The following is a 24,224-nucleotide window of genomic DNA, read 5'->3' as shown; positions in this document are numbered from 1 at the left end:
TTTCGTTTCCTCCATCACAACGAATGCCTCCAGGACCAAACTTCTATACTGTTACGCTCTGTATCCCTGGCACCCAACCCAGTGTCTGGCACATAGCAGATGACTAATAAAAGCTTGTTATACAGCCGGGCACGGTGGCTTACGCCTGTAATCTCAGCACTTTGGGAGGCCAAGGCAGGTGGATCACGAGGTCAGGAGTTCGAGACCAGCCTGGCCAACATAGTGAAACCCCATCTCTACTAAAAATACAAAAAAATTAGGGAGGCGTGGTGGCAGGTGCCTGTAATTCCAGCTACTCGGGAGGCTGAGGCAGAAGAATTGCTTGAACCCAGGAGGCAGAGGTTGCAGTGAGCCGAGACCGTGCCACTGCAGTCCAGCCTGGGCAACAAGAGTGATACTCTGTCTCAAAAAAAAAACGCTTGTTATGCTCACAGTCTGAGGAGGGAGGTCGCCATTAGCACGTGGCACAGATCTGAAGGTGGTTACAACCAGCCATAGAAGCAGAGAGGGGCTTCCCACGGAAGAAGTACCTGGGCTACACACTGGTGAAGAATAGACGCACTTTGGTGACAGATGGAGGAAACGGAGTTCCAGGCTGAAGGAATATATCAAAGCAAAGGTGTAGAGGACAGAACACACAATGTGTGGAAGAATTTAATAACAACAACAGCAGCGAACACTTCCTGGGTGCTTTCCATGCACCAGACACCATGCTGAGCTCCTTGTCCTAATTCTCATTTTACATCCTGGGAAGCAGCTCCCAGGAAAGGCAAGCTGGAGCCACCCTTTGGAGGGCGTGGAACAGAGGTGTCTGGTTTTCCTCCCATGGGCAGGGGGACCACTGACAGTTAAGACATCACCAAAATCCCCTTCATGGTAGGGTTCTGCCTGTCCCTGGATGAGAAAAGGTGAGGCCTTGTGGCCAGGCTCAGAGACAAATGGACCCAAAGTCCCCTGCCAGACACCTTGGCCTGGAGGAGGTGGGGAGACCAAGGTCAGCAGGTGTGCTGGCTGGAGAGGCAGCAGGGCAAAGCATCTACATCCACCCAGGAGCTGCAGCCCAGACACAGCTGCACTGCCCCCTGCTGCCAGCCTGGGGAGGGCGAGGCTGCAAGGACCTTCACCCAATCAGCACCGTTGGGGAGCAGCCCTGCCCCCTCAGGTAAGACACAGAACCAGGCCGAGGGGCTGGGCAGATGCAGGCGTGGGAGGCATCATTCAGTGCTCATGTCCTGGCTGCATCAAGGTGGCATGGAAAGGTGGCAGGCCTGAGACCCGGCCTGGCTATGCCGGCCCTGGGTGTGTGGCTGGAGCACACGGTCCGCTCCAAACCCCAGGGCAAACTGTACCCTAGCCTGGGCAAATGAGCCGGTTGCTGAGCATCAGTTACCGCATGCATAACACGAGGCTGACAGTGGCACCCCCTGCCCTCTGTGGGTGTGGGTGGGGGGGCACATGAATAAAAGATAATGCAGGGAGAAGGGGAAACCAGAGAGCTCTGGGGCCTCCAAACTGCAGGCCTGGCCCTTAGTGGGTGGTGACATTCACTGGGTTGTGACTGGCACAGCTAGATAATGCGATGGAATAGAAAGTACAAGGCTATCCCCCACCCCAGGAAAATCCAATTATTATCTCATGACCTTTTTGTTCCAGGCGTGTGTACCAGGTTTCTCTCACTGTGGGTTGTGGTCAGATGGTCTGAGAAGCACAGCACGCAGGGCGCCAGCAGGAACTCTGGGGTCAAATGGCCAGGCCGCTCAGCCGCTGAGCCTCAGCTCCACCTACCTCCCTGGCTACTCGCTGAGTTTAGACATGGGCAGCTCTCAGAATAGGGCCCAGGAGACACTAAGTGCTCTGTCAAAACTAGACATTGACTGGCACCAGATGTAATTCATAACAAATCACCTCTCGCCTCAGTTTCCCCACCTGTTTCAAACCCACAGACAACTGACCATCACGGCCTCCCCAGACCAGAGCCCAGTGAGCAGCCGGCACCCAGGCTCTTCCGCCAACCCCACCCACCCCACCCACCTCTACTCGCTCCCTCCCCCACACCCCTCCCCTCTGCAATGCAAGTATCAAGGCTGACCCCAGCCTTGACCACAGGTTTTTCAGGCTCTTCTTGACAACTCCTACAGATCCCTGAAGACCCAGCTCAGGCACCCCCTCCTCCAGGACACCCTTGCAAACCTCCTCAAAGGACCAGTGACTTCTCTGAGACTCCGCAGATCAGGAATACCCACTCCCAGCATCCTCGGAGTCTGCAGAGCCCACCTGGGGGCTTGCCAGGAGCAGGGTCCAGATAGGGTCCCTCCCAGCCGCCCCCCGCCCCCGCCCCGCCTCAGCAGGAGAGGTAGAGACAAGCAGGAGGGGTAGAGAAATAACATGGCAGGGAGAGGGGCTACCTGCTCCCCGCTCCTGGGACTGGCTGACCAGCTGGCTGCCTGTGGGGTGCTAGGAAGCACGGTGTCCCCAGCCACCCGCTCCCGGTCACCCGCCCCGAGTCAGGTCAGGTCACAGGCAGACAGGAATGGGGCAAGTCTGCCAGCTCTGCCAGCTCTGAGCAGTGACGGGCCACATGGCCTCAGTGAGTGTCCCCCAGGGCCCCGTGGGAAGATGTCTGAGTAGTCTGCATGCCTGCTTGGTACCAGGTCAGGGACCTGATGCTTACACTGAAGCATGCCACACAGATCACCTCAGTCAATCCTCCTGACAACCTGATGGTTGAGATAAGGGAAACTGAGGCACAGGAAAGTTAACTTGCCAAGAATGGCACAGCTAGTAGGCCATGGAGCCAGGCAATGACTTATGGGAACCTTCTCTTTACAAAGACAGAAAGTGCCAGAGATCCCCTGGGGCCACGTGAGCGAGCTGGGGCAGTGGCGGGGCTATGCTGGGGAGACGACACCCCGAAACCCTCCAGTGCTCTCCATGCCCTGCCCCTCTCACCCAGCACCTCACTTGCCCCATGAGCTCTCCCTTGCTGTCTCCCACCTGGCTATCTGTTAGCCCATCCCCCTGCCTGCCCCAGCCCCTCACTATCCACCATCCCCCTCCCGGCACTCAGGCTCCAGGAGCTGGGAAAGACAGGGCAGAGGCTGAGGGCAAGAGATGGACAGGAAATGGGAAAGAGGAGAGAAAATGCCTAACATGGTGCCCAGCACACAGTGGGCACACAACACAGATGTGAGATCTCCAGCAGCTGAGACAGGGGGAAGGCATGTCGGAATCCCCAAACAGCTCCGAGGGGCCTATGACTTGGGACCAATTTCTTTTTTTTTTTTTTGGGGACCGAGTCTCGCTTTGTCACCCAGGCTGGAGTGCAGTGGCACAATCTCGGCTCACTGCAAGCTCCGCCTCCCGGGTTCGCGCCATTCTCCTGCCTCAGCCTCCCGAGGAGCTGGGACTACAGGTGCCCACCACCACGCCCGGCTAATTTTTTGTGTTTTTAGTAGAGACAGGGTTTCACCGTGTTAGCCAGGATGGTCTCGATCTCCTGACCTCGTGATCCGCCTGCCTCAGCCTCCCAAAGTGCTGGGATTACAGGCGTGAGCCACCGCGCACGTCCCTTGGGACCAATTTCTAACTGTCTCTGCACTTCAGTGTCCTGGTCTGTGTAACCAGGTTAAAATTCCAGCCTTGGCCGGGCGCGGTGGCTCTCTCTCTCTCGGTCCACCTCTGCGCCCTCCCCAGCCTGTGTTCTTTCCCAGAATCCTCTCTCCTCCCCAGGAACAGCATGGGCAGCAGAAGTGGCCCCATGTGACCGTGGGGCCTGGGCGGGACTGGGACAGAGGCTCCTGCCCCCTGGCTGCATGCTGGCGCCCCCTGGACAGCAGCCAGGACCCCTGCTGCAGCCCAAACTGGAGGAAGGGAGGAAGGGCCGAGGCGAGCAGGAAGGGAGGCACCTCCACCCCTTCCCCGAGAAGCACGTCCTGCACAGGCAAAAACAATGTCTCGCTGGGCCCACTGCCGGGGGCCTGGTGGGGGCAGGGCCTGGACACTGGCCTGACAAAGCCGCTCCAGAGGCCAGAGGCCCCGGTCCAATGCTGCACTGATCTGCTGCGTGACCCGTCCCTCTGCAGCCAACACCCCCACATTCCAGCGCTGACAATTCACGTTTGCTACGCCCTTTCCAAAACCCAAATCTCATCAGGTCACTACGAACCCAGACCTGGTACTTCCCAACTGTGGGACCCTGGGCAAGTTGCTTAACCTCTCTGAGCCCCAGTTACCTCCTCTATGGAACAGAGATCATCGTAATTATGCCTACTCCCAGGACAAACAGCATGCTGTAAAACGGCCAGCAGCTGGCCTTGCAGTTAATTACTAAACCCTCCCACATTTCCCAGAGTGTACAAGCCAAAGTCCACACTTTCCCGGCCTGACTCAGGAAGCCTTGATGTTTGCCCTTCCCCCTCACTCCTCCTCCACAGTCACCGGATGCTCTCCCTACCTGCCCTCTGCTCACAGCTGAGTTCCAAGACCACAATGGCAGTGCAGCCCCCGCTGTGCCTCACCCCTCCTTAGATACGCTGGCAAGTGTGAACAGCGGCCACGCACCGGCCACACCGACAGCATGTCGCCTACAGTGCACTCTGTGCTAATGGGCTTTGTGACTCCTGTTACGGGCCTGTGGCTGGCCCAGTCACAGGGGCTCCTGAGGAGACCCAAGCCCACCCACAGCATGAAACTTTGCTGGGTGGCTCAGTCCCAGGGACTCAGAGCCAAGGGACTGACAGCCAGGACACTGGGACAAGGATAGCTTGTAGTGACAACTATCACTAAGCACCTGCTATGTGCCTGGCAGAGCTGGGTGCTTTGCTTCTGTGAGCACAGCCCTCAAAAGACCTCCATGCAAAACGGGTCATTATCTCCCTTTAGCTACTCAGCAAATGGAGGCCCACAGAGGTGAAGGGACCACCCAAGTTACAGGGACAATCAAGAGCGGCAGCAGGATTTGAATCTAAGGGCTGCCAGTGTCTACAGACCTTAATCTTCAGACAGTTGCATAAAACAGGGGTGAGGCAGTTGCTCCTCCCACCTCACTCCTGTTCCCCTCTCAAGCAATCACCCCAGCTCCACCCACCACAGGCAGCTACAGTACCTGTTGAGGAGGTCCAGGCCACAGCCCCGAGCCAGGAGGCCTTCCGGCTTTCCCAAAGGCCACACGCTGTCGGAGGACGAGGATGAAGAGAGGCCAGGGGACCAAGGCTTAAGTGTCACACTCCCTGGGGAAAAAGAACAACGTTCAGGGGTCTGGGACTGGGAAACAGGGATGGCTGGGGTCCATGACCGGGGCTGACCCCCTCCAGCCCAGGACCTGAGGGGCCTTGGCAGGTTGGAGGCCCCAGGAACACATCAGACCCACTGGGCTCAGAGACAGGTCAGGGCCCACCAGGCTGACCCCACAGTTTCCTGGAAGAGGGTGAAAGGTGGCCCAGAACTGAAGAGCCTTGTACATCACAGCCAGGAACAAGAGTGAGGCCCAGGACTGGGCTCAGGGTGAAAGGCCAGAACCAAAGCCCCCAGGGGCCTCCCAAGCACAACCTTCCTGCCTGGCAGGGGCCACAGTAGGGCTTCAGGGAAGGGGATGCAGGCCAAGGGTAGCGCGGGTGGCAGGCTTCAGGTGGACTGCAAAGTCACCTCCCCCCTCCCCAGAGGAGCCCTCCCCATGGAACCCAAGGGCTGTTACCTGTGATGTCTGACATGCTGCTGAAGGATCTGGGCAGAGAGAGGGCGGGGGGGGGGGGCAGGGAGGGGGCAGGAGGTGAGGCATGGTGGGCACTCTGCCCTGTTCCCTCGTCCTGCCCCCACACCAGATAAAGGTCTCACAGCCCCCAAGCAAATGCAGGCTGGACTCAAGGCAGGGTCCCAGGTACAGGGCATCCATGCCACCTGGCTCCCCTAAACTCACAGGGCAAGAAGTTAATGTCCTGGCCTCTGTCCAGTGTTGTTCCACCTACAATGCCCTGGCATGCCCTTCAAAGCCAGCTCTTTCGATGCCACCTCCTCCTGGAAGCCACCCCTGATCTCTCACCCCTCACCTCACCCTCACTTGCCACCTTTGTGGTTTGTGGCTCCCAGGTACGCCTCCTAAACTAAACCATGGCCTCCTCATCAGATGCCTCCTTGGGACAGATTCACACAGACCAAGGCCATACTGACCACAGCCTCCCAGGCCCAGCCTCTCCTCAGTAAAGGAAAAAATCAAGGGCTACTTACAGGGGACAAGTAGTGACAGGGATCGCGCCCCAGGAGGCAGGCTATCTCCCGCCCTTGGTCTTGCTACCAGAGGGTACGCCTTGGTCCCTATTTTCTGGTCCCTATTTGCTGCTGATGCCCAAACCTGAGGCCTGGCTTTCTTGCTCGAGGTCCCTGACACCTTGAAACATTCTTCACGCCCCCTAGTCCTGAACCATCAAGCTTCTCCTTGGGTATAGGATCTTCGAGGCTTGACCCCCAGTGACTCCCCTGCCAGGATGCTTGGCTAGGACTGAGTTCGCTCTGCCCATCGGCCTTGTCTTAACCCTAACCTTGGTCGCCCCTGTGTCTCACAGGGCCTGGGTTTCCAGAGCTCCAGCCATCTGAGGGCAATAAAGGGAAGTGCCTGCCTGGACCTGATTTTGGCATTGCAGATTCTGGGAGGTGGCTGTTCAGGACACAGCAGCCCCACCTCCCTGGGTGTCTACTGCTATCCCCAGCCATCTCACCTCTTAGGGGGTGCGGGGTCCTCCTCACGCTGCCGGCGGAGGATGGAGCCAGCACTAGGGGGGAAAGGCAGGATGGAGAGCCGGTTGATCTCCTTTTCACTGTCTGTGGCTTCCTCCTGCAATGCCATGACAGGGCCTGGGTCACCCCCACTGCTCAGCACCACCCCAGTCCTCAGCACACCTGGTTTGTGCCCATTCCACAGATGAGAACTAGGGCCCGGAACAGAGGAATGGGGTCTGCAAGATTACAGTGTGTGGGTGGCTCCCCAGGCCTCCTGGCACCCAGGCCTGGCAAGGAAATGGTTCTGGGTGAGCTTCAGTAAAGTACTTGGCCTCCCTGCGCCTCAGTGTCCTCACCTGTGAAATGATCCTTCAGAACGCACTCTCTACGTTAGTAATAATGCTACAGCAGCGTCCCCCCTTATTTGGGATGGGGCAGTTGCCTTACCGAGTTGTGAGGTTCAGGTCCCCCCATGACAGCGGCCTCCCCAGGTGCTTCTGGGCCTCCCAGAGGGGAGGGGAACTCGCTCAGGCTCCAAGTGCTGCTGAGGTTGGAGCACAGGGAATGGGAGGAGGCACAGGCCTGGAAGAGGGAGAGGGGAGGAAGGAGGTGAGCAGTGCTAGGCCCAGGACAGTCAGTCCTTTACTGAGCACCTGCCATGTGCCAGCACAGGGACAGATCCCTGTCCTCAGGGAGCTCACAGCCTAGACAGGGAGACAAACTGTAAACCAAGAGACATGTGAACAAAATAGCCTCAAGCTAAGACGACAGCAAAAGGAAGGTGCCTGGGGTGTGGAAAACATACAAACACCCCATCCAGCCTGGGAGTCCAAGTACTCTCCAAAGAAAGTGTGGTTTGAACTGAGAACTCAAGGGTATACAGGCACTAAGTAGGTCCAGTTGGGATGGTCCAGGCAGACCAACGGCATGTGCAAAGGCCCTGAGGCAGGACTGTGATGCATTCCAGTTGAAAGGCTGAAACCTATAGAACCAGGCAAGAGGACAAAAGGAATCCCATCCGCAGGGCCTCTTGGCCATGAAAAGGGACTCTGTCTTTACCAGACAGCAAAAAAAGCCACTGGGGGTTTAAAAAAAACAAGTCACGGATTAATGCTGACTTTTCCTATATATTCCTCCGGGCCTCAATGCTTCAAACACCAATCCTGCAGAGCTCACTGTCAGGCAACTCAAAATAGGAAAAAGCAGGCTGGGGCCGGGCGCGGTGGCTCATGCCTGTAATCTCAGCACTTTGGGAGGCCGAGGCAGGCGGATCATGAGGTCAGGAGATCGAGACCATCCTGGCTAACACGGTGAAACCCCGTCTCTACTAAAAATACAAAAAATTAGCCGGGCGAGGTGGCGGGTTCCTGTAGTCCCAGCTACTTGGGAGGCTGAGGCAGAAGAATGGCATGAACCCGGGGAGGGGAGGAGCCTACAGTGAGCTGAGATCGCACCACTGCACTCCAGCCTGGGCGACGGAGCAAGACTCCGTCTCAAAAAAGAAAAAAAAGAAAAAGAAAAAGCAGGTCCCAGCACTTTGGAAGGCTGAGGTGGGAGGATCCTTTGAGGTTAGGAGTTTGAAACCAGCCTGGCCAACATGGAGAAACCCCCATCTCTACTGAAAATACAAAAAACTTAGCTGGACGTTGTGGCAGGCACCTGTAATTCCAGCTACTAACGAGGCTGAGGGAGGAGAATAGCTTTAACCTGGGATCCAGCCTCGGTGACACAGTAAGATTCCGTCTCAAAAAAGAAAAAGGGAAAAGCAGAGCTCCCAGCAGCAGCCTGAGGACCACGATCCAATTTACAATGGGTCTGGGACTCCAGCTCCAGTGCCAGCTGGCTGTGTGGCCTTGGGCAAGCCCCTGACCCTCTCTGGGCCCTGTGCAATGAGAGGATTAGACCAGCTGTTCTCTGAGGGATGCTTAGGCTCATGTTAGTCCTGACTAGCCGGTCTCTGAGGCCCAGGCTTTGCATTCTAACAAGCACACAGGCCTTCGGGCAGCCAGCTTTCCCCACCTAAATGCAAAGACCAGCTCCAAACTATTCTTAGTGTCCCAGAAGCAACCCCAGAAACTCAGAGACCAACATGCCCCCTGCCTGCTCACCAGCCCACACCCAGCCCAGCCTGGGTTCAAGTTCCCACTTGTAACTGAGGGCTCTTACCACTTCCCCCAAGCTTCCTACCCTGGCTGAGGTCTCCCACCAGGGCCGGCACGTTCCCAGCCCTGGCCAAGAGCTCCTGCCAGGACCCCAGCCTTCCCACCAGGACTCCCACAGTCCTGACCCGCTCACCTTGAGGCAGGTGCCACCCTGGGCCCGCTGCAGCTGCACCTCCAGCAGAGCCTTGGTGCCCTCCAGGCTGGTGAGTGTCGTCAGCAGCTCATCCCGCTCTGCCTCCAGGCCCCGCACCAGCTTGCGGTACTGGTCCTTCTCGATGAGGCTCTGTGAGTACTGCAACTGGATCCGGTCACGGCTCTGGATGGCCTAGGGTTGGGGGAGGGGAGGCAGCAGCTGAAGGAGTCACCCTGGCCCAGCTATCCTGGCCTATGACTTGGAGAATGGGGACAGTAAGGAGAACGGCAGCTATCACTTACTGAGCACTGTGTGCCGGGCCCTGAGCTAAATATCAGCTCATTTAAATATCTTCATACTAACTGGCTTAGTGAGATACTATTAATATCATTATTCTCATTCTGCAGATTGGGGAAACCAAGCCAGGAGAGAGAGAGCTGGGATTCAAATCGGGCAGTCCATTTGCAGAATCCAGGCTCTCACCATTTCACCAAGAAATGAAAACTTTTCCACGAGACCTGCTGTGTGCCAGGGGCTTCACTCCCAGCATCCCAGTTGGTGGAGAAGCCGGGAGTCAAACCCAGCCCATTGCATCCACAGTGGAGACCAGGGGCTCTAGATCTAGACCCATGGTCCAGACTTGACAGCCATGCCTCAGAGAGAGCTGAGGGCAGCCCCATAAAATGCAGATTCCTGGGGCCCACCCCAGACCACCTGAATGAGAACATCTGGAGAATGAAGCCCCAGTTTTGCACTTTCAAGCTTGCCAGGGGATTCTGAGGGCATTTCTAATATGTAGACTTCGGCTGGGCACGGTGGCTCACGCCTGTAATCCCAGCGCTTTGGGAGGCTGAGGTGGATGGATCAATTGAGCCCAAGAGTTCAAGACCAGCCTGGTGAATATGGTGAGACCCTGTCTCTACTAAAGATACAAAAATTAGCCGGGCGTGGTGGCATGCCTGTAATACCAGCTACTTGGGAGGCTGAGGCAGGAGAATCACTTGAACACGGGAGGTGAAGACCGCAGTGAGCTGAGATCGCACTATTGCACTCCAGCCTGGGCAACAGAGCTAGACTCAGTCTCAAAAAGTAATAATAATAATAACAATATGTAGACTTCAACTCCTCTAGTGGGATTCACACTTGGTCAAGAACAAAAACCTCCCGCCCTCCCCCACTGCACATGGAACCTGGTGACACTGGCCAGAGGTCCTCAGCCCACCCTACAACCTTGGCAGGAGACAAGGCTCATAGTGCCCAGGGACGGAGAGCCAAAACTTTTGAGAATTTCTTCATCGGCTTCTATTTGTAAGCACCTCCTCTGTACTGGCCTTGTCTTTGAGATGGACAGAACAACGGATATTCAGAAATGAAGACACCAGGACCAGCTTCTGTAACTGCCATAGGAGCTCAGACGAGGCCAGTGGGTCCAGGGTGTAAGGATGGTATCTCAAGGGCTCCAGGTCCCCTGTCTGTTCCCCCAGCCTTTGTGCCCTGTGCTAACCCACCAGGGAGCTGCTAACCTCTCTTTCTACCCTTCTAGTCCCCTCCATTGCTTCTCATCTCCTCCCATATGAGAAGCAGCAACTGGCCCAGGGCCTTGTACATAGCAGGCTGGGCTCACCTGGTCTCGCTCCTTCTCAATCTCCTCCAGCTGGGCCAGGACAGTGGCCATGCGGTGCTTGTACAGGTCACAGTCCTTCTGCAGTGTGCGGTGCTTGAGCCGCAGGTCTTCCATCTCCTGCAGGTACTGAGGGTGGCACGGGGGCGGGGTCAGACCACAGGGCTGGGGACCACCAGAAAGTTAACCAGCAGGTGCCCAGGAGGGCCAGTGAGAGCCAAGAGCCTGAGACCCGATAACAAGTCCCCTCCTGTCCAGTGGAGTGGTCTGAGCCACTGACTTTACCTCACGGGCCCTCAACTGCCTAATCTGTAAAACCAGAAGAATGATCATCATTTCACCCATCTGGTCACCCTTGGCCTCCCCACTGAAACTGCAACCGGCCCCTTCCCCAGCTCTGCGTCTCCCACGGTGCTCATCGCCTTTGGCTATATGACGTGGGACTGTGTGTCTCACATACTGCCGGTCTCCCCTGCTGGAGTTCCCCCTAAAGGAAAAGGCACCTTTGTTTTGCTCACTGCAGCATCCCAAGCGCCTAGAAGGGTGCCTCTGTCAACATCTGAGAACGAACGAACGAATGCAGTTCTCAGTAAGGCACCTGCGTCAAGCGGATGCTCAGGGAAGGTGTGAGCACACTGGCCCTGGCTGACACCCTCTCCCACCAGGGGCAGGGCATGGGCAGGGCCCCACCTGGTCGCGCAGCTCCTCGGCCCACTGCAGCTCCCCCTGCACGGCGTGCAGCTTCTGGCACAGCTCCTGCCTGCTGTCCTGAGCTTCCCGCCAGTCATGCTCTAGGATGTCCAGCAGGATGCGCTCGGAGCCTGGGGCCCCTGGCCGGCTTGCCTCCTGGGGATCACAGGGCAGGGCCACCTCAGGGTCTGGCTCGGGGCCCACCCTGGGCATGGGAAGGAAGGGGACACACGGCTGTCAGCCCTCCAAACCCACCTGACCAGCTCTGCCATGCTGGCCTGGGGACTGGACCCTCTCTGGATCTCTGTTTCCCCCTCGGCAAAGTGGGCGTGGCCCCACCAGCCCTAGCTACCCTCCAGGGAGCATCTGGCTAATAAGCTAAGTGAATAAAGGTGTGACTGGACAAGTTCAGCCAGGATCTTATTCCTAAACAAGCACCAGGCACACACTTGTGCTCTGGCCCTCACCCACCATCCGGGGCAGCAGACGGTGGCCATTTCCAAGGCCTATTCCCACCCCCATGACTAGGGGCCTTCAAGGGGCTGAGCCTGGCCCATACAGGTAGACCCTGGGCCTAAGATCTTGCCCCCAGACCCACACTCCAGCCAAGTGCCCCAACCTCATGAAACACACTGGTTTCCATCCCCCACTTCCTGTGTGGAACAATGGCCCGGAGGCAGGCCCATGCAGCCGCTGACCTGCCACTGACCTGCCACAGGACACTAAGCAAGCCCTGGGACCACCAGACCACACTCTCTACAAATCAAATGAAAGCTGGGGCCCTTTCCCCAGAAAAATGCTCACACTCAAAATCAGGTGGACAGTTTTAGGGAGTTCGGGGGCCTTCTGGAGGCTGCTCACACACCTTAGACCAGACAATCAGGGACAGCCACGTGCTAAGGGCCCTCAGCTCAGAGCTTCAGGCAAGAGGCTGCTGGGACTCCATCCAGATCTCAGATCCCCGGTTCTGAAATCCTCAGCTTTCCAGGACTTGGGAGGATGAGCAAGCAGCAAGAGGGCCTGTTTTCCGGGTCTAACCCCCACCCCCACTCCATGTCCATGAACCCCAGCCGTGAGAGCTGTTGCAGGTCCTCCTGACCGCCCCCCCAGCCTGTGCCCACAAGCCTCGGCCCTGGTACCTGCTGCAGGCCCTCCTGACCCCCCACCCCGCAGCCTGTGCCCACGAGCCCTGGCCGTAGTACCTGCTACAGGCCCTCCTGACCACCCCCCCAACCCCCATGCCCATGGGCCCCAGCCCTGGTACCTGCTGCAGGCCCTCCCAACCACCCCCCACCCAGCCTGTGTCCACAAGCCCTGGCCCTGGTACACGCTGCAGGTCCTCTCAACCCCCAACCCCACAGCCTGCACCCACAAGCCACAGTACCTGCTGCAGGCCCTCCTTACCACCCCCCAGCCTGTGCCCACGACCCCTGGTCCTGGTACCTGCTGCAGGCCCTCCTGCAGCTCCCGCAGCGATGCCATCAGCCGCTGGTTCTCAGCACGCAGCTCAGAGACGAGGTCCATGTTGTCCGGCTCCTTCTCCTTCTCCTTCTCCTTCTCTTCTGCCCCAGGAGGCGATCCTCTGGCCCTTCGCAGCAGTGCACACTCTTCCTCCAGCCGACTCACCTTGAGCTTGAGCTGATCCACCTGGAGCCCAAGACATGGGTCAGCCCAGAGGGGGACACATTGGGAGCCACAGGTCACAGGGGTGGGAAGTCCTGCTCCCTCACTCCTGGATGCCTTCCAGATTCCCAGAGAAGCCAAAGCAGGGGTCCTCCCTAGACTTGTCTATGAAAACAGGAGAGGCTGGGCAGATATAAAACAAACAGGGCTGAGGAAGAAGCAGTGGGCAGTAAGGCCAAGGACACCGCCCCCAGGGGAATCCACTCTAAGAACTTGTGGGTGGACGTGCTGCATCACAACATGCTGTCTGTCCCGCAGTTCTGACACTGACTCCCGTCAATTTAGCCCAGTATCCTCATGGCAGAAAAGGAGGAGGGCCACATCCAGAAGAAGGGGGGCCAGGCACAGCAGCTCACGCCTGTAATCCCACCAGCCTGACCAACATGGTGAAACCCCGTCTCTACTAAAAATACAAAAATTAGCCGGGCGTGGTGGCACATGCCTGTAGTCCCAGCTACTAGGGAGGCTGAGGCACGAGAATCGTTTGAACCCAGAAGGTGGAGGTTGCAGTGAGCCAAGATTATACCACTACACTCCAGCCTGGACAACAGAGCAAGACTCGGTCTCAAAAAAAAAAAAAAAAAAGAATACGGGAAACCAGGCCAGGTGCAGTGCTCACGCCTGTAATCCTAATACTTTAGGAGGCCGAGGTGGGCGGATCGACACTAGCCTAGTTAACACAGTGAGACCTCGTCTCGACAAAAAAAATTTAAAACATTAGTTGGGTGTGGTGGTGCGCGCCTATTATCCCAGCTACTCTGGAGGCTGAAGCAGGAGAATCACTTGAGCTTTGGGAGGTTGAGGCTGCAGTGAACCATGATCGTGCCACTGCACTCCAACCTGGGCAACAGAGCAAGACCCTGTCTCAAAAAAAAAAAAAAGAAGGAGGGAGGAGGAGAAGGGAGGAGGAAGAGGGAGGGGAAGGAGGGAGGAGGAGGGGAAGGAGGGAGGAGGAGGAGAAGGAGGGAGGAGGAGGAGAATGAGGAGTAGAAGAAGGAGAAGGAGGAGAAGGAGAAGGAGGAGGGGGAAGGAGGGGAGAAGAGGCTGGAGGAGGAGGAGGAAAGAAGGAAGAAGGAAGAAAGAAGAAAGAAAGAAGAAGGAGAAAAAAAACAAAAAATGAAAACAGGGTCAGACTCCAGCTCCGTCTCTAGCTTAGTGTGACCCTGGACAAGTCATGGTCCCTCTCTGTGCCTCAATCTTCTCATCTGTACCTGGGGTGTGAGGGGAGAGGAGAGGACAATGGTTTTAAGAGTTGAGGGTCTCATCCAGCCCAGGAACCAGACGTTCCCCCTACAAGCCAACATCTCACCTCAACATACTCTCAGTGAACAGACTTAGTCCAGTCTACCCTGAAAGGAATTCCTAAGAGAGCCTCTACTCCAGAAGATTTGGCTTTTGGTTCATGCTCCCTCAAGAGCTCCATGTCCAGGGTTCAAGTTTCAATTTTGCTACTTCTGGGCTCTGTCATCCTGAGCAAGTCACTTACCTCCTCTGGGCCTCAGTCTCCTCATCAGTAAAATGGGCCCAGTCGATCTCCTGGCCTCATCATTTGCCTTCCAAAGGTGTTGCAAGAATTAAACAAGACAGCAAGTGGGCAGAGGCCTCTAAACTGTGAAAGGCAGGCTACAGAGCTGCCACAGTGTGACCGTGGCTGTCTTCACAGCGTTAAATAAAATCCCATGCCCCTAATCGATCACCAGTTTGGAGTGTGCAGCCAGAAGTTGGCCCAGTGTGGTGAGTGGGCAGCTGTGGGGTGACCATCAAGCTGGGAGCAGACGTGCATGGTCAGTTTGCTGGACTATGAGTGCACTCAGCCAACTGTGACGCATGTGGGGTCTGAGGTGGCCAGACAGTGACAAGAGTGGCAGCAGGTGGCAGGCTATAAAATGAAGTCATTGTTGGGAAAAGGTCACTATGACTTCTGGTGCCATAGTCAGGCATGCAATATTTGGTGCCCCAGGAGTCCCCTGGCCTCTCTTGGAAAATGACTTGCTACTCCCCCAGCCTTGAGAGGTTAGAATGGCACCCCCACCACACACACACACACACACACACACACACACACACACACACACACGGGTCTGGAGGCTGGGTCAGGCAATTCCACAAATTAACAGTCCACTCCTCCTCCTCCGCAAGAGACTCAAAAAGAAATTCATGACTCCCACATTCCTTTCCACTCACAAAACATGCTTTGTGAATAGCCAGAGAAAGACAGCTCGTTACAAGGACAACTGTGGTCACACCCTCTCAGCAAACCGCAGCCACACACCAGGGCCTCCTGCCTGACCCCTGGCCGGCCGGCTTCCCTGATGAGCTCAGAGGACAGGACACCTGGGAGTCTCCGACGAGCAACAGGAAATACGGATGCATTTAATCCCGGTGCACAAACACACTGAGCACAAAATTATAGCGTTCGTTCCTTCAGTTTATGTTGCTTAGAAATAACCGCTCATTAAATTTGCACCTCATAAAACAGGGTATTAAATCCCAGCCGCCACACACCTGTACATGGGAGGTGACGACAGAAGCTGCCAAGTCAGGCACGATCAGGTGCTCTGTTCAGATCCATCTGCAACACCTTTGTTAATTTTGGAGCAGAAAAGCTCTAAACATAAATTATACATTAAGGCAAACTTATAGTAGCTAAGTTTAATTTCACTTCCTTTTTTTTTTTTTTTTTTTCAGATGGAGTCTCGCTCTGTTGCCCAAGCTGGAGTGCAGTGGCTCGATCTCGGCTCACTGCAAACTCCACCTCCTGGGTTCAAGCGATTCTCCTGCCTCAGCCTCCCGAGTCCCTGAGGCTACAGGTGCGTGCCACCATGCCTGGCTAATTTTTTGCATTTTTAGTGGAGACGGGGTTTCACCATGTTAGCCAGGATGGTCTTGCTCTCCTGACCTCGTGATCCACCCGCCTCAGCCTCCCAAAATGCCGGGATTACAGGCATGAGCCACTGCGCCCAGCCAATTTCACTGCTTAGGCCCCTAAAATAGGAAAAAGCAGTCACTCTGCCTAGAGGTAGATGACCTGCAGACTACAGAGGCACCTCCAACCATCTCTTTTCCATCCCCCTCCCCTGTCGCAGCAGCCCCCAGATGGCCACACACACAGGACATCTCCTGATCCCATCACACCCAACCCAAAGATGGGACAAGCCATGCGGGCTGCAGCCTCTCCCAGAGCCCCCAGTCCGCCGCCCTCACACCGTCCTCTCTGAGCAGCAGATTATTTCTTCCGAGAAAACTTTACAGCAAGCCCATGTCTGTTTCAGAAAAAAGGGGAAGCTCTCTGGGTAAAGAAAGGGGAGTACTCCCACCTCCCAGCCACCACCCCTCAAGCAGCACTGAGAGCCAACTCAGAAATCCTTTAATCCGGCCGAACACAGTGGCTCACACCTGTAATCCCAGCACTTTGGGAGGCCAAGGCGGGCAGATCACCTGAGGTCAGGAGTTTGAGACCAGCCTGGCTAACATGGTGATACCCCATCTCTACTAAAAATACAAAAAAAAAAAAAAAAAAATTAGCCAGGCATGGTGGCACACACCTGTAATCCCAGCTACTCAGGAGGCTAAAGCAGAAGAATTGCTTGAACCTGGGAGGCGGAGGTTGCAGTGAGCAAAGATCTCGCCACTGCACTCAAGCCTGGGTAACCGAGCAAGACACCATCTCAAAAAAAAAAAAAAATCCTTCAATCCCGAGACTTTGGGAAAGTGCTCTAACCAACTTCTCTGTGCCTCAGTTTCCTCCTCTAGAAATGGGGAAGATGGTGTCCACCCCAGCGTAGGGTGGCTGGAAAATTAAAGGGGTCTATGCGTGGCAAGCACTTAGGATGGTACCTATAAAGCACAAGGGTGTTTTATAATTGTCACATCATCTTTATCTGTGATGAGGATGAGGAAACTGAGGCACAGAAAGGAAAGCCTTCCCATGCCACATGATTTTTCGCAGTAGAGCAGGCCTGGGACCTGTGTCCCTGTCCCTGCCCACCACTCCTCAGAGAGCCTCCATCTCATGCCACACACCAACCAGGCCCTCAAACGATGGCCTCAAGGTCATCTCACAACCTGAAACCAGCCCCCTTCATCCTCAAGCCGGACCAGCGGCCTGGACCCTTCAACTGGTGGCCTCAACACCCCCATGAGGGCTCAACCTCTCCAGGATATCGACCCACCTGGCATGCACAAACCGAGGACTGGCACACCGCTGCACCCACATCTACAGCTTCATGGCCACCTGCAACGCTGTAGCCACAGCCCAAGGCTCCTGGGGTAGGGAGGCTTCAAACTCCACGGTCAGAACCCACTGTGGAGCCTTGAGCAACATGGCTGGGGAAAGCCTCCTGCGTGCCATGCGGCTGGCACTGCTAAGCCCGTGACGTGGATGAGCTCATTAAATCCTTGGAACAATGCCCTGCGGCAGTCAAATACCAGTATTATCCCCCTGCTGAGTCCCAGTCGGAAACCAAGAAAGTGAGATGCAGCAGGAGGCACGACCTCACTTGCTGCTAGCAGGAGGGAGTCGGGTGAGACTTCCCCACACAGGGGGCAGGCGGAACAGCAGCGTGGGAAGCGGGCTGGCACTGGAGCCAGCCTGACCCGGTTCAAACCCAGGCTGTGCAGCTTCCTGGCTCTGTGACCTTGAGCAAGTCCTTTCACTAATCTGAGTCTCAGAGTCTGTATTTGCAAATGAGGACTTGGCGTATGGTGCTTTGGGAAGGATTAGAAGACACGATGTTTATAACCTGTGTGGCTCTTGATAATATCAACAATGACTATTGACACAAGCTGTGAGCAGTGTGCTAGGGACTGTACATGTTTGAAACTCTGTGTCTTAAATGGAAACTCACCGGGCCGGGTATGGTCTCCCACGCCTATAATCCCAGCACTTTGGGAGGCCCAGACGGGCGGATCACCTGAGGTCAGGAGTTCGAGACCAGCCAGGTCAACTTGGTGAAACCCCATCTCTACTAAAAATACAAAAATTAGCTGGGTGTGGTGGCACATGCCTGTAATCCCAGGTACCTGGGAAGCTGAGGCAGGAGAATCACTGGAACCCTGGAGGCAGAGGCTGCAGGGAGCCGAGATCACACCACTGCACTCCAGCCTGGGCAACGAGGGTGAGACTCCGTCTCAGTAAAAAAAAAAACTCACTGAATCCTCAGAGCCCAACGTTTCTCGGCCCCGGCCCTACCGACGTTTTAGGCTGGGTAATTCTTTGTTGGGGACTGCCCTGTGCCCTGTAGGGCGTTTGACAGCATCCCTGACACCAGATGCCAATAAATCCCCACTAATTGTGACAACCAGAAATGTCTCCCAGACATGGCCAAATGTTTCTAGGGGGTCAAAATCACCCCCCATTGAGAATTACAGTCATAACCCAATGAAGTAGGTACACCGAGCACTAAAAGGACTTATCCATGTCAAAGAGCCAGCAATGGTTGCTCTGGGACGCAGGCTGGCTGGCTACTATATTGCAAAAGCTGCCCCTTCCCTTGCCTCCCTGACTCATCTCCCCAGGGCCTACCGCCAGCTGCAGGTCACGGCTGCGAAGTACAGCCGAGTTCTTCTCCTCACTGAGCTGTGCCAGGCGCATGGCGATCATGTAGTTCTCATCCTTGAGCCGCAGCAGCTCCAGGCTGCTCGCCTCCCAGTCCTCCCGCAGCCGCTGACAGCGCTCCTGAGCCTGCTGCTGGTCCCGCAGCCGCTGCTCCAGCCCTGCCCGCTCCTCCTCAAGCACCCGGCCCCGGGCCTGCAGTTGCTGCTCCCGCTGCAGCTGGCTCTTGCGAGCTTCCCGCAGCCGTCGCACCTCTGTCATCAAGAATTGGGTCAGGCCCTCAGGCCCCTCCTCATCTGCCAGGACAGAACAGGGGACAGAATAGGCAGCTCAGGCAAGTAAAATCCAGGAGATAGTAGACTGTGTCAAAAAACTCAAATCAGAAAAACACTAGAGGGAAATTCTAGAATATATTTGTAGAATTTGGGAGCAGAGGAGGTCTTCCTAAACAACACACAAAATCCAGGAGTTGTAAGAGAAAAAAGATGGACAAATCCATATAAAAATGTTTACACCGGCCGAGCGCAGTGGCTCATGCCTGTAATCCCAGCACTTTGGGAGGCCGAGGCAGACGGATCAAGAGGTCAGGAGATAGATATCATCCCGGCGAACACGGTGAAACCCTGTCTCTACTAAAAATACAAAAAAATTAGCTGGGTGCGGTGGCGGGTGCCTGTAGTCCCAGCTTCTCGGGAGGCTGAGGCAGGAGAATGGCATGAACCCGGGAGGCGGCGGAGCTTGCAGTGAGCCAAGATCGCGCCACTGCACTCCAGCCTGGGCAACAGAGCGAGACTCCATCTCAGAAAAAAAAAAAAAGTTTAAACTTCTGAAAAATGAAAGATGTAACAAAGTTAATAAGCAACAGAGTGGGAGAAAATATAACAAAAACTCAGAGCCATAATATATAAAGAGCTCCTACAAATCAATAAGAAAAGATCAACGACCAAATAAAAATATGGACAAAAACTATCAATAGGCAAGTCCCAAAATAAAAATGGCTAATAAATACAGGAAAATATGCACCAACCTACCAACAATAATTACAGTAGCTACTAATATTTGTTAACTTAATTCTTTGTGCTAGATACATCTTATTTAATCTTTATGACAACACTATAAGGTAGGTACTATTATTGTACCCATTTCAAAAACAGGAAAACTGAAGCACAGAGCAGTTATTTACCCAAGGTTTAATAAATAGTAACCTGGGAACTGTATCACTCAATGAAATATAAACTTAAAACAGTAACATTATTTTTTACATATCAGAATGGCAAAAATATTTAAACATGATCCCCAGGATTCAAATGGGTACTTACACACTCCTGGTAGGAGGTATGTTGATTTAACAGTTAAAATACACAGACTCTTTGAGAAATTATTCTCAGAACCTCTTCGCCTGAGACGCATTTGCACAAAGACACACATACAAAGATGTTCCCAGCATCGTTGTAATAATACAAAAATGGAAACCTAGGTATCCATTCAACTGGAAATGGGTTAAGTGAATTATGTCCTAACTTCACTAATGAATAGTATGCAGTCACTTAAAACAAGTGTATGTAACAGACGTGAAAGAATCAATAAAATCAGTTGTTCTAAAAAACAAAAAAAGCAAAATACACATGTAGGCGTGTGTGTGTGTTTTATATTAAAAAAATTCAGCTGGGCGCAGTGGCTCACGCCTGTAAACCCAGCACTTTGGGAGGCCGAGGCAACCGGATCACAAGGTCAGGAGATCAAGACCATCCTGGCCAACATGATGAAACCGCATCTCTATTAAACATACAAAAATTAGCAGGGCATGGTGGCTCATGCCTGTAATCCCAGCTACTCAGGAGGCTGAGGCAGGAGAATTGCTTGAACCTGGGAGGCGGAGGTTGCAGTGAGCCGAGATCACACCACTGCACTCCAGCCTGGTGACAGAGCGAGACTCTGTCACACACACACAAAAAAAAAAAATTCAAAGTCACCTGAAGCCTCTGTATTTTTTACATTAAAAAAACTGTACATCTGCGTATGTCAGACATATGTCTGACAACAGCATCAGGGAGAAAGAGCCATCTTAAGCATGTGGCTCCAAACTTGGAATAACAGCACTAGCATCCAGCCCCACCCTCAGCCTACCGTGGGGCCCTGCGCAAGCCCCTTCAGCCGCTCCATGCCTCAGTTTCCCTTACTGTGGGAGCGCCTCCGTAACAGGGATGGGGGAAGGAGCCTGTGCACTGGAGGCCGAGGTGCCAGCATCCACCGCAGGTCCACTCACCGAGGATCATGGAGCACCGCTGGGCAGGTTCCTGGCCCGTGAGCAGCGTGAAGTGTTCGGGATAGTAGAACTCCAGGGCTTCCAGGAAGGCCTCATAGCCCCTCTTGCCACGGCAGCGCAAGATGTCCATCAGGCGCCCTGGAGAGTAGTGGGGGGATGCACCCAGGGTCCAGGGGAGGGCCTCCCCAGGTGCCTGGTTGCTTCTGCCCCCACCATGCTCCAGGCCCACGTTCCCCAAATTTTTGAGCCAGTGACACACACAGGGGCCTGTCCCAACACATCAGGGAAGAGAAGAGAGCCAGTCTGCCATAGCCAGGGGAGCACACTCCCTCATGACTCCTGGGCTCCCAGAGCTCCCCAGCACCCCCCACAGACACAGATGCGGGCCCGCAAATACAGCCTGCCTTTTCAGCGGCACAGAGAAGCCCCTCTATCCCCAGAAGCAAAGAAAATACTTCTCCCATTGGCCATGCCTGAAATTCCACCATTAAGACCATTCCATCATGCCTTTGTGAGCTCTGGTTCAAAGGCACACCCTGTGGGAGAGGGTGGCGGACCCTCGTAAAGCTGAGATGGGTCTTGACATTTGAAAAATGACTGCCCCAGGAGTGTGTGGCGCACAGAGGAGGGGACAGACAGAACTCAGACATCAAAGAGCGCAGGAAAGGTGCCAAGTCCGCCAGCTGTGACCGGCAGGTCCCAGGCCCAGCCGGCCCTGGCAGCCACATCCAACCCTCTGCTCTAATGTGGACCCAGGAAGTGGGAGAGAACCCCGAGACAAAACTCTGACGCCGGTGTGTGCAACGCGGACCACCAGGGCGCAGTGGTTGTTAGGGAGGAGGCAGGCTGGTGGGCATACCCAGCCGGCCCACTTTACGGATGCAGAGACCGAGCCTCAGGGCAGCAGAGCCCTAGCTTCGCGCTCCACGGCTCTGGGCGCTGCGCCAAGGGCATGGCCGGCCCGGGTAGTGACCCACTCGGGCCTCGCGGCTCACCGGTGCGGTTGACGCGGCACGGGAAGCGGTAGGTACTCAGCACCTCCTCCTCGTCCTGCTCGTCGATGACCCGGCACTGGCGCAGATACGGCGTGAGCTTGGCCGGGTTCAGGGCGCGAGCCAGCCGGTGCCGGACGCCCTCGATCCGCTCCCACAGCGCGTCCTCCTCCGCCTCGGACCCCGAGCCGGCCCCGGCCTCCTCCTCGGCCTCCCCCGCCTCCGCCTGGCCCGGCATGGCCGTGTCCTCGGGGTCTGCGGGCAAGAGGCGCACGGGGGTCGACCAGGGCGCCCTGGGGCTGGGTGTGCGGCCGAGCCCACCCGGGGGCGTCGTCCGCAGGACCTGCCGTCGGGGACGCGCCCCGAGCTCCCCGCGACTCACCTCGCACGCTACAGCCGCCTCGGGCTCCCGGGTCCGCGCTCGGGCGGCGGCTCCGCAGGCGCAGGGGGGCGGTGCCCGCGGTGCCCCCGGCTCCGCCCCCGTCCCCGCCGCCGCCCAGGCTGCCCGGGCCTCCCCACATCGCCGCCAGCCCCGGGCCGCGCGTCCGGCCCCCGGTCACCCCGCGCGTCCGTCCGCACGCCCTCCCTCCCGGCCGTCCGGCCGCGCCTCCCCCTGCTTCCTGTTTCCCGCCGGCTCTCCCAGCCCGGCTCGGCGGGGTCCTGGCCGCCCGCCCACACCTGCCCGGCCTCTGGGCGGGGCGGGGGCGGGCACGCGCGCTCACACCCCCAGCGCGCCGCGACACACCTTCCCCGGGCCACGCGCATCGCCTCCCTACGCCCACAGCGCGCCCGCCCGCGCGAGGCTAGCCGCTCACTCCCGGCGCAGCCTGCGGGCACACAACCTGGGCTTGCCCTTCCCGGGTCCCCACATACACTGCAGGCTTCGGAGCTTCCCTGGAGCGCAGGACAGCCCAGCTGGGGGCAGCAAAGGGCAGAAGTCATGGGCGCCTTTTGCAAGATGGGGGGTCTGAACCTGCAGGGCGGCGCTGCCAACTTCCCTCCTATGCAAACCCCCGTGGCACTTGGGGACCAGGGACCCCACAATTCTCAAAGGGTGTTCCTCCAGATGTTGGTCCTAGAGATGCTGGGGGCGGGCTGTGGCTAGCCATCCATACTCCTGCTCCCGCCTGGGAGGCCCATTGTCGCTTACCATGGTAGTGACTGAGTCTACACGGTATCTGCTGGTGCATGCGATACAGTCTCGCTATGCATTAGAAGCTTCCAGGTACCTGCTGCCAGGGAGGAACAGAAGAGGCACAACCGGTACCGGAAAGAGGTGTGAGCTCCCCAAACCCTTTCCACAACTTCTGAATTAGATGCCGTGGACATATGTATTACTTATCCAAAGAATTAAGGTTTCAATCAATAAAGGCTCTGAAAAGCCCTGCTTAAATTAAGGCGGGGGGCGGTGACCCATGCCTGTAATGCCGGCACTTTGGGAGACTGAGGCAGGTGGATCACCTGAGGTCAGGAGTTCGAGACCAGCCTGACCAATATGGCAAAACCCCATCTCTACTAAAAATACAAAAATTAGCTGGGCGTAGTGGTGCGCGTCTGTAATCCCAGCTACTCTGGAGGCTGCGGCACAAGAATCGCTTGAACCCAGGACACGGAGGTTGCAGTGGTATCGTGCGGCTGTACTCCAGCAGCCTGGGCAACAGAGTGAGACTCCCCTCAAAAAAAGAAAGAAAGAAAGAAAAAGGCCCAGCAGTAAAGAAACAGATTTAACTTTATATATCCTGCTGTCCTTTTCCAAACTTAATTAACCACAGCCTCTTTTTGGTTTGGATTTGTTGTACACGTGTTTCTGCTTTGGGTGTTACCCGTTTACCTGCAGAAGAAATGCTTTGGGAGAACTGAATTCTAGTGCAAATTCCTCAATTAACAGAGGAGGAAGCAGAGCTCAGAGAGGGCAAGGAACTTGCCCAAATTCACACAGTGAAGCCACAGTGGGAATAGGCCGGAGCCCAGCCCCTGGCCTCTCTCCTCTCCAAGCCCTGAGTCCAGGCACACACCAGGCCTCCCTTTCAGTACGTCCTTTCCCTCTTTGTGGCCTTGGTTGCCCTCCCACGCAGAGTGGCAGCTCCTCCCACCAGCAGCCCTGCTCCTTGTGAGTATCCTTGTGAGTATTTTTAACTTGGCCAGCAGAGCGGGATGGACGCCTTGGAAAATGAGGCTATGGTTAATTATTTTTTCATCAAGAAGCCTAAGCAGGGCTCAAAGATAAGGCACAGAAGCCAAGAGGTCTCTGCAGATAAGTGGACAGAGAAGTGAGGGCACACTGGGTCCGAACAGGCAGGTAGCTGGGTACCCTGAGCTCGCCTGGTGCCCGGCATTCCAGGGGGAACGACAGTGTTCCTGTGGGCACCACACTCCCACATTCACATGTACAATTATACAGGCATGCACACA

The 24,224-nt window shown here is 55.9% G+C and overlaps 2 protein-coding genes across 2 annotated transcripts in view; one reads left to right on the top strand and one right to left on the bottom strand.

Moving 5' to 3' along the window:
* CARD10 (caspase recruitment domain family member 10) overlaps positions 1-22,267 on the bottom strand; it is a 29,674-nt gene extending 7,407 nt beyond the window's left edge. Inside the window, exons 1-11 of the mRNA XM_050806175.1 lie at positions 21,816-22,267; positions 20,821-20,958; positions 18,525-18,850; positions 12,761-12,964; positions 11,318-11,473; positions 10,631-10,756; positions 9,007-9,198; positions 7,159-7,293; positions 6,711-6,826; positions 5,693-5,721; positions 5,105-5,228 (exon numbers count right to left, since the gene is read on the bottom strand). Coding sequence (XP_050662132.1) covers positions 5,105-5,228; positions 5,693-5,721; positions 6,711-6,826; positions 7,159-7,293; positions 9,007-9,198; positions 10,631-10,756; positions 11,318-11,473; positions 12,761-12,964; positions 18,525-18,850; positions 20,821-20,958; positions 21,816-22,050 — 1,781 coding nt within the window. The 5' untranslated portion in view covers positions 22,051-22,267. The remainder of the gene's footprint in view (positions 1-5,104; positions 5,229-5,692; positions 5,722-6,710; positions 6,827-7,158; positions 7,294-9,006; positions 9,199-10,630; positions 10,757-11,317; positions 11,474-12,760; positions 12,965-18,524; positions 18,851-20,820; positions 20,959-21,815) is intronic.
* SH3BP1 (SH3 domain binding protein 1) overlaps positions 1-24,224 on the top strand; it is a 186,868-nt gene that overhangs the window by 9,775 nt on the left and 152,869 nt on the right. The gene's annotated exons all lie outside the window — the stretch shown is intronic.

This window comes from Macaca thibetana, chromosome 10 (assembly GCF_024542745.1).
Source record: "Macaca thibetana thibetana isolate TM-01 chromosome 10, ASM2454274v1, whole genome shotgun sequence".
Taxonomy (NCBI): Eukaryota; Metazoa; Chordata; class Mammalia; order Primates; family Cercopithecidae; genus Macaca; species Macaca thibetana.
Note: the sequence above shows the minus strand (reverse complement) of the source record. Positions and strands in the feature narration are given on the sequence as shown.